The 15,226-nt window shown below is 37.1% G+C and overlaps 1 protein-coding gene across 2 annotated transcripts in view; it reads left to right on the top strand.

Moving 5' to 3' along the window:
- Positions 1-1,791: 1,791 nt before the first annotated feature.
- LOC148941105 (BPTF-associated chromatin complex component 1-like) overlaps positions 1,792-15,226 on the top strand; it is a 28,967-nt gene continuing 15,532 nt past the window's right edge. Inside the window, exon 1 of one of the 2 annotated variants that reach the window (XM_089103982.1) lies at positions 1,792-1,821. In XM_089103982.1, coding sequence (XP_088960108.1) covers positions 1,804-1,821 — 18 coding nt within the window. In that variant the 5' untranslated portion in view covers positions 1,792-1,803. Of the gene's footprint in view, positions 1,822-1,916; positions 1,973-15,226 lie in introns of those variants that run through there. The other variant, XM_089103981.1, reaches the window with a different exon arrangement.

Genomic DNA, 15,226 nt, shown 5'->3' with positions numbered 1-15,226 from the left:
ATAACAGTGTTAAATCATTCACTTGGTCCAAAGGATATGTATCATGACAGCAGTTTAAGGCATTAGTATTCCCAATCTATATAAAAAAAAATGTATCGAATAAAGGGTTTACACTTTACCAGCCTATTTATCTCACAAGCCACCAAAAGTGAATCTTAACGAAGATCCTCTTTTATAAAATTTAATCAATCATCGCTCACAGTAATGAAAGGACAAGCTGATTTTTACCTCAGCGATCGACTTTTAATCAAAATTTCTCTGGTGCACTAACTACTGAAAAGATGCATCCAGTTTGATGGAGAGCTCTTCAAGTATAACTTGATTTTAGATATGCCTTTTACATTTTTGGGAGGATAAACGTGTAGCATATTACAAAACACTCTGGTGTCTCTAATAAAAATCGTTCAAATAATTCAGGACATGTATAACCAGTAAGTACTCCAGATGTTGACTATCAATACGATATCCTAATGAATCTTTGACAACAACAGAAGTTCTCTAGAGAAGTATACTACTTAATATTTGTTAAGCCTTTTTCTGCATATCATTCTTTCTGTTATATCCCCTGTGTTGGGGAGAAAAAACAAATGGGGTAAGTATAGACAAACTGGTCTATACTGATGGTATTTTTCAGCTAGCTACAAGCACCCAAGAAGTCCACTGACTGGCGGTCAGCATTTCTCTTGCAGTGAAACTGTTTGGGTGGGTACTCATGCAAATAAAACAAAAGCCACGGTTGTGTCATAGCAGGACACCTTAAACCCCCATCTACTGTAAGAGATGGTGTGTAACTTAAAGCAATGAACCACTTCCTTTACCTTGGTAGTCTATTAGCGGTTGATAGTTTCTAAACTGTTAATGCCAGACGCTGCCAGGCCCTGGTCAGCTTTAGATACAAAAGTGCTTTCAAAATTTTTGAAATCTAGCCCCGTTTTGAACCACACGAAAATTCGCCTCTTTAAAAGCCTGATCTTACCCATTTCTCCGTTTGGGTGTGAAATATGGATGAAAAAATATGAAAATGAACAAGCCCTTCTCACGCTAAATATAAGTTGACTTTGCTAGATAGCAAAGATGAGATGCACTGATCTTGTGACAAATAAAGTAGTAAGGAAAGATTTAATTAACCAGAAATCATTACAACCAAATTTAGAAGACAACAACTGGGGTAGTTCAAGGCCTGGCCAGGGTGCAGCTGCCCCCAAGATTTTTTTAAATATTAGACTCCTTTGATTTTTTATTTTACACTGTTATGGCATACCTTGCCCTCCCTTTGATTATGAGACCTAAAACCGCTACTGGACAGCAGCTGCGCTGGTTCGGTCAGGTGAAGAAAATAAAATACCTTGTAAGAGGTGGACAAACAACTGTGGCCAATAGTGTATCATCTAATTGCCTAGAACTGAGCCTGACAGAGTATCATATCGAGCAGTGCTCAATAAAAAATATAGAGGAGTGGCCCCAAAATGTCCACAGAGGGCCGATGGGATTTGGGCGAGTGGTTAAGTACGTACATAGTTTATAGCCAATATCTTTGGTAGAATGCCAATCTACCCAAAGTATTGCATCCCACCCAAAGAAAATATAAAACCATGTGAGTTTTCAGTATAATTTTAACAGCACTTAATATGACAGAACGACATTTATTCAAACGTTAATTTATTATAGTAATTATTTTCGAAATAGATGGTGTAGAAAGAAGCGGTATATTTGAAAAATGACAACGCAGTCTAATAAAGTGGGTTCAACACTATTTTGTATTTCGTATTTGAGAGGAAAGGATATCTGACGCCTACAAATTTTATGAATATGAAATTTAATGTCTTGTTGTTATCATTTTGAACTGAATATTTGTCTTATTTACTTGTAGATTAATTATAGTTTATTGTTTTCACAAAGGCATAGTCTAAAGCTTTTAAAGGAAAACCATGGATGAAAACAAATCTAGATGATATTGCAGATTGACATCTTGGTAAATGTCTACCAAATCATATTATTGAGTTAGGAATAAAGTGAATACACCATTTGATGCCCTTTTTTATGCTGATTACGAATATAGGCTAATAAGCATTTCTATCAGAAATGAATTTCAGCCCCCCCTCCTATATAGGCTATACCTAACCTTGAATTGGCATATATTGGGGGGGGGGCTGAAATTCATTTCCGATAGAAATGCTTATTATATTAATTATCAGCATAAAAAAACGCATCAAATGGTGTATTCACTTTAGTCCTAACTCAATAATATGATTTGGTAGATATTTGCCAACATCTCAACAGAAAGTAACAGTCATTACTTAGAAACTCTGGTTTCATCCCCCCCCTATATATGCCAATTCAGGGTATATATTTCTACATTCGGGGGGGGGGAGGGTAATGGCAAATTTTGTTTCTGATGTAAATGGGAGGTACTTTTAAACTTTACCCCCCCCCCCCATAATGTAGAAATAATTGCCCTAAATTGGTATATATATAGAGGGGGGGGGGGCTAAAATTCATTTCTGACATAAATGGTTATTATATTTGTAATCAGCATAAAAAAAAGGCATTGAATGGTGTATTCACTGTATTCCTAACTCAATAATATGATTTGGTATATATTTACCAAAACTTCTCTTACAAAGCTCAGGATATAAATGTTTTTAAAAATGCCACTTTTTTTGTTTTTAGTCTTCCTAATTAGCCTACTATTTTTCAGGCAAGAGTGTTTTATGTATTTTATAAAAGATGGCTCATAAACCTTTAAAATGTTTTGAAACATTTTAACAACAAACGTTTATTAAAACAGTGGGGATCTCTGTTTTAGTAGCAAGTTAATTTTCTTCTTGTTACAATCACCAGTTGAATAAATTCCTATGGGCTTGTTTTTAATTTTGTAAGCAGAAAAAAATGGTTGGTAGCCTATTGGTTTTCACTCAAAAGAAAACACTATAAAATTCTTGAAACCATTGTGAAAAATCCTTAAATACTTAATGATGTCATTCTTATAAGCACTTCACTTTTCTTACACCCTTCCCCCTTCCTAATTTGATAATATATAGGCCTAGCCCAAATTGTATATTACACATGCCCTTTTACACTGCTTGATTTTGTTAGTTACCTTAAACTGCATGCCCAGTGAAATAAGGTGGTAATGAGCCTCCTGTGGAACATCTTGCTGTTGGTTTGACATGACTAAATTTTGTCATCTCAGGTTAGCCTACACTCTGCATTGGCCCAGTCCTGGTCAACTCCATTCTTGAATACATCTATGGTTTGGGACTGGATGGTAATTGCTGGTGCTCAGGTTGATGGCAATGGGGGACTTGCAGCTTCTTTGTGTGACCTCTTGTTGTACTTGCAAGGGATGAGGAGAAAATTTGACTTGAGAGGTTGTTTTCTAGCAGTTTGCAAGTATGGTAATGGTTGTGTCTTCAAGTAGGTAATCTTCAATACAGGAAGGTTGTCTAGGATTGTTGTGCCCAAGATGTAGGACTTTGCATCTTGATACATTGATCTGCAAACCCCACTCAAGTGACCATCTAGATAGTTGATCTAAGTCTTCCTGCACTTTTGAATGATTGGGGCTAATTTGGGCCTGTCCTAAGAGCTTGCAATCATCATCATATATTTTCAGTGGGTTGTTCAGTTGTTAATATATATGCTGAACAATGTGGGCCCCAAGGTTGTGCCCTGTGGGACTCCACTAATGACAGAAATTTCATCTGAATAAACAGTTTTCCCAGTGGCATCATAAACTACTACCCTCTGAGTTCTTCCAGTAAGAAAGCCTTCAATCCAGGCAACTATATCCTCATGTACCCTGTATGATTCTATTTTCAGGAGAAGTTGATGCTGTACTTTATTAAAGCCTTTTGTTTGTACTAAACAGTATTAACTCCATCAGAGGTCATCATTCAAGAATATTTTCACAAAGTCATTTGTTTCAATAAGATTTGTGTTAATTGAGCAAACTATTATAGAAACTATGCTCACTTTTTGAAAGTGACTGATTTCTATCTAGGCGAGAGACCAGTGCATCATTTATGATGCTCTCAAGGACCTCGCATACAACAGAAGTAAGACTTATAGAGTGGTAATTACTGGCTTGGTCCTTTCTCCCTTTTTCGTAGATGGGTTTGATGTTTGCCTGCTTACAGTCACTTGGGAGCACTTCAGAAGTGAGTGACATCCAAAGAATCATTGCTAATGGCTCAGCAATTTGTTCAGCTGCTTCTTTTAATAGTCTGGGTTGTTGATTATCTGGCCCAGCTGCTTTATTTGCATCCAGTCTTTTAAACCTTTTCAGAACATTCTCTACACTCATAATTGTCATATATATTGGTTTGCTATGGGCTGAGTGGAGAAATTTGTACCAAAGCTAGAGTTGAGCAAATCTGCTTTTTCTTTAGCTTTTGAGGTCTTTATGTCATCCTCTTTCATGAGGTCTGGGATATCATGTCTAAAGGGATTAGCTGCTGAGACATGGTGCCAGAACCCCTTTGGACTCTGCTTTGTATCAGCTGCAATTGCCTCCTTGTGATTTTTTACAATCTTCCGAGTCAAATTTCTTAGCCTGTTTCTGCATTTCTTGAACGTATCATAGTGGTTATCACATCTGCACTTTACGTATTTGGCCCATGCTCTTTTCTTCTTCTTTCTAGCTCTTATGACTTCTTTGGGTAGGAAGGGGAGTGTTTTTGGCAGGAGTGACCATTATACCTGGGTATGTTTGTTTTCTGTAGCTAAGACTACTTTTTAAATGCCTCCCAGCTTTTTTCTATATTAATACCATCAAACACATTCTCCCATTTTATCTTTGACAGGTCCTGCTGTATCAACTCATAATCTGTAAAGAATCATTTTATTTTCCTTCTTAGTGTTCATGTGTATCTCAGTCAAGTTGGAAATATGGTAACTGCTTCCAATTGCAGGGATATAGGAAGTAGAAATAATTTGTCCAGGGTCATTTGTGACAACTAAGTCTAGTAAGGAGGGTTGTTGCTGGTGCCTGAATTGTGTTGGTTGGTCAATAATCTGTGGGAGTAGTTTGTCAGTGAGGGATTTAGTAGTGACATAGGGAGGGCTACTTTCAGGGGAGAATCCTATGCCCTCAACCCACTTAACATCTGACATTAAAATCTCCAAAAAAAAGATTGTTGAATGGTCTTGAGCGTTTATCTTCAATATGAGATCAGATGCAGCTAGGTGTGAAATAAATTGATTAAGGGCAGACAAACTTCGGTAAATAATACCTATTATAAATGATTCAGATCCAACATGGAGTTTCAAACAGACATACTCAACCAAACTACTAATCAGAATTAATAAAAGAGTAACTCAGTTTCAGCTCTCAGTCCAGTTCTGCAATATATTGCTGCTCTTCTCTGACACTCGGTGGTTATCCAAATTGCTACACAGACTGAATCCAGGGATTTGGATATGAGATTCTTCCAATTTATACACTGAGTTTTTAGGGCAAATTATATCAAGGTCAAAACACACAGCTTTCAGTTTATTAAGTTTTGGGGCAAGAGTATCAGAATTTGTGTAAAAAACATGGACATTTCTAGATTTTTTTTAATTTTTGTTTACTATTTTAGCAATATTGCCACTAGTACAAGAAAAACTTATGTCACTTTTCCCACCACTCTCACTGCCAGTGTTGTCATGGTTACTCTCACTGCCCAAACAGGCGGTTTCAAAAGCTTTGTCCATTGTGACCAGTGACTAAGTGCTGGCAAAGCTTGGAATTTGTTTCACTGCAAATGACCACTTGCTCCCTATTTACACTATGTACATTGCTTTGTGCCACATCTAGTGCTCCATCTGCTTTGGGACTGGGTGTCCCAAGGGAGGCCTGTTTTTTGCCACAATGACCCCATTCCTTATTCCCAGATTATGCCCACTGGCAGTAGCTCTTCTTTTGATTTCTTCAACCAACTCTTTTCTTCTCTGACAGTCCTCAAGATGTGTCTATGTAAAAGGCAATAGTGCCTTTTTTTTGGGAAAGCTTTAATATTGCTGTTCTCTGTTTACCTGAATTGATGGAGAATAAGATGGGATCAGGCCTTGCAGCAGCTTCTTCTTCTTCTATTTAACAGCAGGCGGGCTTTTCAGTAAAACTATTTAGCCCTTTTCCTTTTGCTTCACTCTGTGGGCTACAGAGCTACTGGCTTGATTGCCTCATATTTATTAGATATATTCAGATATCTTTCAGCAGATCTTTCGACTCTAGGAGTTCAACTATGAGATGATAGATGTCGATTTCTATGCTCTGTGTGTAGGTATAGTTGGCTAGGCTCTTGGTTGATAGTGGGATTTTGTGGTGTTTGAAGTATTTTAACAGTTTACAAAGCAAGGTATGTTGTGCAGACGTCAGCATATTACATTCATATAGGCAATGGTCAATTGTTTCATTATTCATATTACAATGCCTGCAAAGAGGGGACAGGGGAATTGAACCACTTGAATTAGAAAGTTTATATGAGAATGCAAGGAAATTTAGTCCATTTGTTCCAGAACGAATTCTATGATAAATTTTAGAAAGATATTTATTGGGAAAGGGGGAAAGGATAGGATTAATCTTATTAAAATTAATATCTGATAGCCTCCATCGGTAAATATCTCTAATTGGGATTGGTCTCCCACTTGGCTGGTCAATATTTATAGCATTTTTTGCTATTTCATCAACCTGATGATTACCACTTATGCCAGCAGCTGATGATCCAGGTGCACTATGGTTTTGCCCTCCTGGCAGGCCTCAAATATTTGGAATGACACCCACGTCTATCTTGAACTCACTTTTCAGAAAGTCATTTATAAATTTGGCATCATCTGTCTGAGGTGGTACGCCATAAGCAATGAGGTTCAGATATCTGTTAAACTGGTCTTGTTCTTGCCTGACTATTTTGCAAATATTGGCTTCTAGCTTATCAGCAACACTACAGTTTACAAAGTCCTTGACTTTCAACACAGAAACTTTTGTTTTTATACTCACATCAAGGTTATTGATTTTTGCTTTGATTGAGTGCAGAGAAGCAATCATATCTTGTTTGAATGAGTCAAACATGCCCTGCATTTCATTCTTGTGTTCTTGTAATGTGGTGTTTACAACGTCTGAAACGGTTTGTTTGCTACTGCTGGTTTTGCACAAGGGGCAGACCCAAACACTTCCAAGTCTTTGGTTCATTTTGTTAAAAATATTGTACTCTGCATCAGACATTGAGAGGCACCCAGCACAAAACCAGGAATTACATTTGTCACATTGTATGACATTTGGCCTTTCATCCAAAGGACACCCTTCCACTGCGCACTTATCAGAGCCTTTTTTGAGCATTGAGGTTTTTGGCCATTTCATAGTGCTTTGAACAAAAGAGGGGTGATGGACAAATACATAGAACTTATATAATTTGGGTGATGTTTTTGCTTCTTAGGAAACAGTGTTAATGTTTACATTAATAATTTAAACATTAACCATCAATGTTTGCAGTGTTTACATAACTTAACCAATTACGATTTTTTTTAGTTTTTCAGAATCTAATAGTATTTCTTTTGAACAAGCCTGACTACACACTTATACCAAAAGGCCATGGCTTTAGGCAAAAAAATCATGCACAATTCAAATTCCCATCGACAGCAAATACTTTTTGCACTGTATACAATCTTTTTTTTTCCTAAAAGTAATCTTCATTAATTAGGAAACTCCTTCAAGAGATAAAATTTTTTTCAACATTAAGTACAGTGGGAAATTTCTGGTGACATATATATAGAAGATCATAACAGTGGTATATGCTATGACAAGTAGATGTAGGAACTGCTTGGTAGCAAAAATAACTGGCATTAGAAATTGTGCATATTCTATTTAGCTGCTCAAATCTAGAAGCAAATGTCTTGAAACTTTTTTGTCCCCCCCCCCCCCACATTGTATATAAAAATTCTATGTATGGTTTAAATAATGCTGACAGAAGAAATTGCAACAACTATCATGGGATTTTTTAATTTCTCCATATCTATATAACTTGTTTAAGTAAGCTTTCCCTTCTTTTTTTAAGATTAATCAAAAAAAACTTTTTGCACCAAATAAATTTTTCAAAAAACTCCATTAAACCAAAAATGAACCAAAATAGAATCAAATAATCTACCAAGCATACAACTACCACAAATCAGTACCAATAGATAAATAAAACCCAAAACAAACAGAAATTAAAATAAGTCAAACTCAAAACGAGAAGAAATTAATCTGAGTAGCCTAGGGTTCTAAACCCTATGCTTTCTAAAAGCCAGAACACAATTTGTGCTTTACCAAAAACAATTCAAATGAATTTACTGAAAAAAATGTGCATTGTCAGTTTAATATACATATGCTGATATTTATTCCTTAAAATCTTAATTAATTTTTGTTTTCTTAAAGTTATAAGTCAAAACATTTAAAGGATTTTTTTTCAGAACACTTAAAAGAATTTTTAATCTCTGGGGTTTATTTCAACCCCAAAGGCCTTGTTATATGATATTTAGACTATTTTGAATAGAACGGCTATCTCAAAATTTCTATTAGACGCATTTCGGGACAATATGACGTGTGTGTAGGGGTGAAAGGGTAGCTGCCCTCTGATCACTTAACTCTTAAAAAGAGCGCTAGAGCGTCTGATCACCAATCTAATGAAACCCCTTCGAAGTTTATATGACCTCACTTTCTATAAAAACCCTATGTTTCCCTGGGGCACAAAATATAACTATTGCCCTGAAGGTTGAGAGGACTTGTTCTCCTGTAACGTATAGTTTCTCTAGCTTATTGATAGGCTGAGCAAAATGGCTCTATAAAAATTCTGAATGAAAATATTTTGGAACCTGATGGGCGTGGAAGGACACATTTGCTTTCTGATCACTTTCAACTAATAAAAAGGCACTAGTCCTCTCAATTTCCAATCGAATGAGCCCTTTTTGAAGCTTCTACAACAAAACTCTATAAAAACGTTACATGCCCCAAGGGCATAACTTACAACCCTTGTCATAAATAGCGACAAAGACCACACTGCCTTTCCATCATAAACAATAAGTAGAGCAATGGGGAAATTTTTATACAAGACAGTGGAACGCAACTTTAAATGAATATTTTGTCCCTATATCCAAGGGCCGTCCTCAGCAAAACAACTGAAAAATAAAACAATATAAAAGAAACTCACATTAAACTCACATTCAATCACTAAAACTGAAAGAAGTTTTTTAAAATTTTCAGAACAGTCCTAGCATCATTACTTCAAGGAAGTTCAACCAGGAACTGAATTTTTTTTTTCAGTTTTAATGATCAAATTTTAATGTGAGTTTCTTTTATATTATTTTTTTTTTTTTTGTTGTTTTGCTGAGGATGGCCCTTGGATATAGGGTCGAAATATTAATTTAAAGTTGCATTCCACTGTCTTGTATAAAAAAAATTCCCTGTTGTTCTACTTATTGTTTATAACCCTTGTCATGGGGGCTATGGGGGAGTGTTGTCATCCTCAAAGACGACATTTCCAGACCTTTCAACTATGTTGAACAAAATGGCCATCGCAAAATGTTGATCAGAAATGTTTGGGGAAATGATGGGCGTTAGGGGGGAGGGGATTCTCATTCTGATTACTGTCGACTTTTAAAAAGGGCAATAGCCCTCTCAATTTTCAATCGAAAGAGCCCTTTTTGAAGTTTTTACGACAACACTTTCTATATGACATTATATGTCCCCAGGGTATAACTTAAAAACTTAGCCCTGAGAGCTGTTGGGGGCTGTCATACTCAAAACATAATTTCCGGACCCTTCAACTACTTTCAGCAAAATTGCTATATCAAAATGTTGATTGAAAGTGTTTGGGGAAATGATGGGTATGGGGGGGGGGCATTCGCCCTCCGATCGCTTTTGACTGTTAATAAGGGCACTAGCCCTCTCAATTCCCAATTGAATGAGTCCTTTTTGAAGTCTCTAAGTCAACGTTGGCAAAGACCTAATTTCCAGAACTGTAAACTACATTGAAAAAAATGTCTATCTTAACATTTTGATTGGATGTGTTTGGGGAAATGGTGGGCTTGAGAGGGGCATTAGTTGCCCTCCAATCACTTTCGACTATTAAATAGAGCACTAGCTCTTTCAATTTCCAATCGAATGAGCCCTTTTGAAGTTTCTAAGACAATGCTTTCTATAAAGAACCTATATGCCCCCAGGGCATAACTTACAAACCTTGCTCTGAGGACTGTGGGGGAAGTGTCATCCTCAAAGTCATAATTTCCGGATTTTTCAACTACATTGAACAAAATGTTTATCTCAAAATTTTTATTGAATGTTTTTGGGGAAATGGTGCGCGTGGAAGCGGTGTTAGTTTTCCTCCCCTCACTTTTGAATATTAAAAAGGGCACTAGCCTTTCGAAGTTTGTATTACAACGCTCTATAAAAGCTTTATATGCCCCCAGGGCATAACTTACAACCCTTGCCCTGAGGGGTGTGGGAGGGGAGGGGGTTGATCATCCTCAAAGACATATTATCCAGAGCTTTAAACTACATTGAAAAAATGGCTGTCTCAAAATTTTGATTGGATGTTTTTGGGGAAATGGTGGGCATAAGAGGGAGGTTAGTTGCCCTCCAGTCAGTTTCAACTAGCCTATTAAAAAGAGCACCAGCACTTTCAATTTTGAATTGAATGAGCCTTTTTTGAAGTTTCTACGACAATATTTCCTATAAAAAACCTTATATGCCCCAAGGGCGTAATTTACACCCTTAGCCCTGAGGGCTCTGGGGGGAGTGTCATCCTCAAAGACCTTATTTCCAGAACTTTCATCTACGTTGAACAAAATGGCTATCTCAAAATTTTGATCAGATGTGTTTGGGGAAATGGTGAGCTTGAGAGGGGGGCTAGTTGCCCTCCAATCACTTTTGACTATTAAAAATGACACTAGCCCTTTAAATTTCCAGTCTGTTGAGCCTTTTTTAAAGTCTTTACAAAAACTCTTTCTACAAAAACCTTATATGCCCCCAGGGCATAACTTACAACCCTTGCCCTGAGGGGTTTGTCATCCTCAAAATCATAATTTCCAACTACGTTGAACAACTTTCAACTAGGTTGAATAAAATGGCTATCTCTAAATTTTAATTGAATGTGTTTCGGGATATGGTGGGCGTGAGAGGGGGGTTAGTTGCTGTACTATTAAAAAGGGCACTAGCCCTTTCAATTTCCAATCGAAGGAGCCCTTTTTGAAGTTTCTACGACAACACTTTCTATAAAAACTTTATATGCCCCCAGGGTGTAGCTTACAACCCTTGCTCTGAGGGGGCTATAATCCAAAAAGACCTAATTTCCAGAACTTTTAACTACGTTGAACAAAATGAATATCTCAAAATTTTGTTTGGATATGTTTGGGGAAATGGTGGGCCTGATAGAGGGGGTTAGTTGCCCTCCAATTACTTTCAACTATTAAAAGGGCACTAGCCCTTTCAATTTTTAATCAAATGAGCGATTTTTGAAGTTTTACGACAATACTTTCTATAAAAACCTCCTATGCCCCCAGGGCATAACTTACAACCCTTGCCCTGAGGGCTGTGGGGATTGTCATCCTCAAAGACATAATTTTCAGAGCTTTCAACTATGTTGAAATAAATGGCTAACTCAAAATTTTGATTGTATGTGTTTGCGAAAATGGTGGGCGTGAGAGGGGGGTTAATTGCCCTCCAATTCCTTTAGACCATTAAAAAGGCAACTAGCCATTTCAATTTCCAATGGAATGAGCCCTTTTTGAATTTTCTACAACAACGATTTCTATAAAAAACCTTATATGCCCCCAGGGCATAACTTACAACTCTTGCCCTGGGGGCTATTTGGGGGGGGGGGGGTCATCCTTAAAGACCAATATCCAAAGCTTTCAACTACATTGAACAAAATGGCAATCTAAAAATTTTGATTGTATATGTTTGGGGAAAAGGTGGGCATGAGATAGAGGTAAGTCTCCCTCCAGTCACTTACGACTATTAAAAAGGGCACTAGCCCTTTGAATTTCCAACCGAATGCGCCCTTTTTTAAGTTTCTACAACAAAGCTTTCAATAAAAACCTTATATGCCCTCAGGTTAAACTTATAACCCTTGCCCTGAGGGCTCGGGGGGGGGGGTTATCATCCTCAAAGATCTAATTTCCAGAACTTTCCATTTAACAAAACGGGTATCTCAAAATGTTGATTGGATGTGGTTGGATAAATGGTGGGCGTGGAAGGGATGTTATTTGCCTTCCAATCACTTTCGACTATTAAAAAGGGCACTAGCCATTTCAATTTCCAATTGAATGAGCCCCTTTTAAAGTTATTACAACGCTTCCTATGAAAACCTTATATGCCCCCAGGGCATAAATTATAACCCTTGCCCTGAGGCCTTTGGGGGGGGGGGCTGACATCCTCAAAGACCTAATTTTCAGAACTTTCAACTACGTTGAGCAAAATGACTATCTCAAAATTTTTATTGGGTGTGTTTGGGGAAAAGCTGGGTTTGAGAGGGGGGTTAGATGCCCTCTAATAACCTTCGACTATTAAAAAGGGCACTAGCTCTTTGAATTTCCAATCAAATGATGCTTTTTGAAGTTTCTACGACTACACTTTCAATAAAAACCTTATATGTCCCCAGGGCATAACTTACAACCCTTGCCCTGAGGGCTGTGGGGGAGTGTCCTCCTCAAAAACATAATTTCTATTTGGAAATCAACTATGCTGAACAAAATGGCTATCTCAAAATTTTCATTGGATGTGTTTGAGGAAATGATGGGTGTGGAAGGGGTGTTAGTTGCCTTCCAATCACTTTCGACTGTTAAAAAGGGCACTAGACACTCCAATTTCCAGTGGAATGAGCCCTTTTCGAAGTTTCTACGACAACTCCTTCGATACGAAGTGCCCTGGTCTAAAACCCCCCAAAAATAAATAAATAATACATTGTGCCAACATCGTTCTTTACGATAGCTAATCAATTCTATTCTCAACCAAGATTTAAACAAGCTTTTTGGTCTTTGCACTACAAGAGGTCATCATCAGCGTATCTCACTGGCAATTGCAATTTAAGGTAATTAATAGTAAAAACTACTCAAAAAAGTTAAAAGCAATACTAAAACTAAGGACATGCAGAAATAAAGTCCTGTAACACCTCAAATTGAAAATAGCCAGAAATTACTATAAAAGCACAAATTATAATGGGTATTGATGTGCGTGATTGACATCAATCTATGCTATATCTTACTCTCTTCTCATCAAATGAAACCATCCCACGTGTCTTATATGAATAAGGAGACCAAGTATATGCCAGCAAACAATATGTGTATTTATCAAACAAATACAAAACGGAATTGATCAAGCCACAATGGCTTTAAAGTAACCAGTCTTGAGATTCCATAGAAAATTTTACTGGGGGGCGGGGGAGGAAGATGGGCACTTGCCCGGGCGCAGAAATATTAGGGATACAAAATTCAGAACAAATGATTTAATGGTTATAATCAAGTTGTAATTTTTGAAATTATATTTTTATTAAAATAAAGTAAACGGTGCAGTTGGCAAAATTCTTTAATAAATGAAGATTTTGTTAAAATTTGGCCTGAAAATTTTTGGGAGACCCTGTTGTAAGGAGACCAAGGTCCTTAAGCACCACTGTTCCTGGGCTTAAAGTCTAGACACTTTGAATGGAATCATGAATTCTAACCTTCCTCCCCATCAGGATCAGATGAGATTCAAGTTATCCACTGATATTGTAAAGAAGAGAAAATTCATTTTTGTATTACTGATTCTGTTGTTATTTCAAATGTAAAGTACCTGATTCACCTTCTTTTTTAATTGGTTGTAATTATATCCCAATACTACAGCCGGTGTAATAACATTTGAAAGAATTTGCCTCTGGTGTTCAAGGACTTTTTGCTTTATGAAGAAGAAGGCTATCCAAATATTTCAATTTTGCAAATATTCAGTTTTGTTTTTCAGTTGAAACCTTTGTCTCTTGCATTGCTAGTCTCTACAAGCAAATAGGTGATTATTAGAGAAACAGGCCTGGGTAACAAAACCTGTGTCCAGGTTCTCCTATTTCATTGGCTCCTGTATTTTTGCTATTCTATCTGTCACTACAAACAGGTACACATGCCTGTTGCAAGGTTAGATTGCCTTGAGTTAGGCTTGTAGTTTTGACCTTTGTTCATTTTACTTGAATCAAGCAAAATGAAAGGTTAGTTTTAACTTCACAAGCAAAGAAACCTTGGGATTGCAGGGAAAGCTGTTGGCTGGATCACAAATTTTCTGGCTCACTAAGAACTCAACGAATATTCTGGCTCACTCAGAACTCAACAAATTTTCAGGTTCATGCTGAACTCAGAGGGTTAAAGTAGATGGCCCCATTAGCATAGTTATGACAAAAGTAACTAGCAGTGTCCTACAAGGTAGCATCATTTGGCCCCTGATTTTCAATCTTGTTGCAAATAACCTGCCTGACAGTATTAACTCAGATATTGTACTCCATGTTGAAAAATTGAAATATGTAAATTCAAATATAGTAAATGTCCAAATGATTCTCAAGAACTTTAGACCAACTTGAACAAGATAGCTGATGGATGAGGGCATGGGAAATGGAGGTCAACACAAAAAAAAAGCTCCCACCTTTGCCTTGGACTGCAGAATTTTAAGCCAACCTATAGCTTTAACACCAGTCTAATACCAAAAACATCTTTTGAGTGGGACCTTGGAAAGGTCCCACTCCCAAGCTAAAACTCACCAACCATTACAAATTTATCGTGAACAAGGCTTTGAAAGTTGGACTTATTTGTAGAAAGTTCACTCTAAACAATCCTCAGCTGTTTTCAACTCTATTCTAGTCTTTTGTTTGGCCTATCATTGAATATGGTCACGTGATAATAAGACCTCACCTTCAAAAAAACATTGATGCACTTGAGAAGATTCAGCAAAAAGCAACAATAGCTGTACCAAAACTAAGAAGTCTCTCTTACTGTCAATGACTGGAAAAGCTGTCCCTTCCTTCTATCTTCTATAGACTTTTCTGAGGGGTTCTAATTGAAACTTTTAAGCTATGCACAACTAGTATATTAACACTGGACCAGAGGAAATACCCTTCTTCAACACAAACAATCTGCGAGGACACAACTTTAAGCTAAAGCAAAACACTTTCAAAAAAGAAGTCGGAAGCTGGGCCTTCTGAAACTGAGTAGTCAAGGAATTGAACAACCTTTTCCAAGAAGTGGTTGTGGCTGACTC

Source organism: Artemia sp. Qi Xiang Cuo, chromosome 18 (genome assembly GCF_049724085.1).
Source record: "Artemia sp. Qi Xiang Cuo chromosome 18, ASM4972408v1, whole genome shotgun sequence".
Classification (NCBI taxonomy): Eukaryota; Metazoa; Arthropoda; class Branchiopoda; order Anostraca; family Artemiidae; genus Artemia; species Artemia sp. Qi Xiang Cuo.
This window is presented reverse-complemented; position numbering and strand designations above follow the sequence as displayed.